At 35.1% G+C, this 1,463-nt stretch overlaps 1 protein-coding gene across 1 annotated transcript in view; it reads right to left on the reverse strand.

Moving 5' to 3' along the window:
* Positions 1 to 42: 42 nt before the first annotated feature.
* LOC109590224 (uncharacterized) overlaps positions 43 to 1,463 on the reverse strand; it is a 2,884-nt gene continuing 1,463 nt past the window's right edge. Inside the window, exons 4-5 of the mRNA XM_020006144.1 lie at positions 581 to 752; positions 43 to 368 (exon numbers count right to left, since the gene is read on the reverse strand). Coding sequence (XP_019861703.1) covers positions 43 to 368; positions 581 to 752 — 498 coding nt within the window. The remainder of the gene's footprint in view (positions 369 to 580; positions 753 to 1,463) is intronic.

Here is a 1,463-nt window from a genome sequence, read left to right on the forward strand (position 1 = left end):
AGCTTGTGTTATGTAAAACCACATAAGAATAGATACAATGTATTAACATAATAATAATAATAATAATAATAATAACTTACTGATATAATCAGCTGCTGCTTTATCACCAATGACCTCAAGAGCAGCACATAGAGAGGTCATTCTTGGACCTCCTTTATCATAAACATAATCAACTCTCTCTATCCATTTCACTAGACACTGCCTCAGACGTCTTTGATCATCTCCAGGATACTCAGCCTCAATAGCCTTCAGTGTAGAATAAAGTAATCCTAAAGCAATACCAAGAGGTTCCCATTTCTCCTGTGAGAAGCCAGCTTCATTCAATGATTCAAGTACATACTGTAAATCATTAATGCCTAAGAGAGGACCTATGGAGTAATGGAACATAAATTAATTATTAAAATCATAAGGATGGTTCACGGTATGTGTCAATGGTTAACTAAATTATTATTTTTATTAATACAATACTTATACTACTGAAGGTATGAATATCATTATATTAGTACCAGCAGTCCAGCATTGAGTAGTGTAATGGGTGTGGTTATTAATACTAGACCACACCCACTCTCATCTATCTTACTTCTTAATGTCCTTACAATGTCCAATGTACCACCACCTGTAACCACACCTTCCAGTGGTATAGTATACTCTAGTCTAAGAACAGCATCAGGTGTAGCATGTACTGATATACTGGAGGAGGGAGGGTCAGGATAACCAGGTGTACCAACCTTATCAACATCACTTCTATATATCTATTGATACACACCCACAAACATTAATTATACATATATATATACGGTACAGCTGGTTAATTTTGCAGAGAAAAATTTTGCTAATCCTTAAAAATAACCTGGTTTGCGGATTAAATATTTGCGGTTTTGACAGTTATTGTAGCATTATCTACTGTGGTCATGCATGAATTTCATTATTTTGCAGATTTAAATTTTGCACTTTAAATGGAATCGCAAACTCACAAAATTTAGTAATTCCCCGCAAATATTTCCAGCTATACGGTACATGATACTTAGTCTACACTCAGACGGCACATCTTTGTGTAAGGATCTTTTCTGGCTTCACTTCCTGTTACATCACTGATATAATGAAATTCATTGTCAATTTGGTTATGAATATAATTAAAATCATTCAAAATTTGAAACACGTGTAGTTGTCGGCTCATAATTAGATAAAATCTGGAAGAACACATCAACTTTGAGGGGAAATTTACCTCAATAAAATAAGACCCAGCAACTGAGGAGTCTCACATTGTATTAAGCAAAGGTAAGTACAGCACCAGACCCTTTGGCAAAAGCCCAGCACACCTGTGAATGATTTGTACAAAAATCAAAGTTGCTTCATGGCTAAAGCCCTCCATACACTAGGCAACATGTTGCTAGCAACTTCTGTGGTCACTTTGATCTTGTGTCTAAAAATAGAATTCTGTTCTATTTTTGGAACAAGATGAT

The sequence above is a fragment of the Amphimedon queenslandica genome, unplaced genomic scaffold (assembly GCF_000090795.2).
Source record: "Amphimedon queenslandica unplaced genomic scaffold, v1.1 AMPQUscaffold_10326, whole genome shotgun sequence".
NCBI classification, from domain to species: Eukaryota; Metazoa; Porifera; class Demospongiae; order Haplosclerida; family Niphatidae; genus Amphimedon; species Amphimedon queenslandica.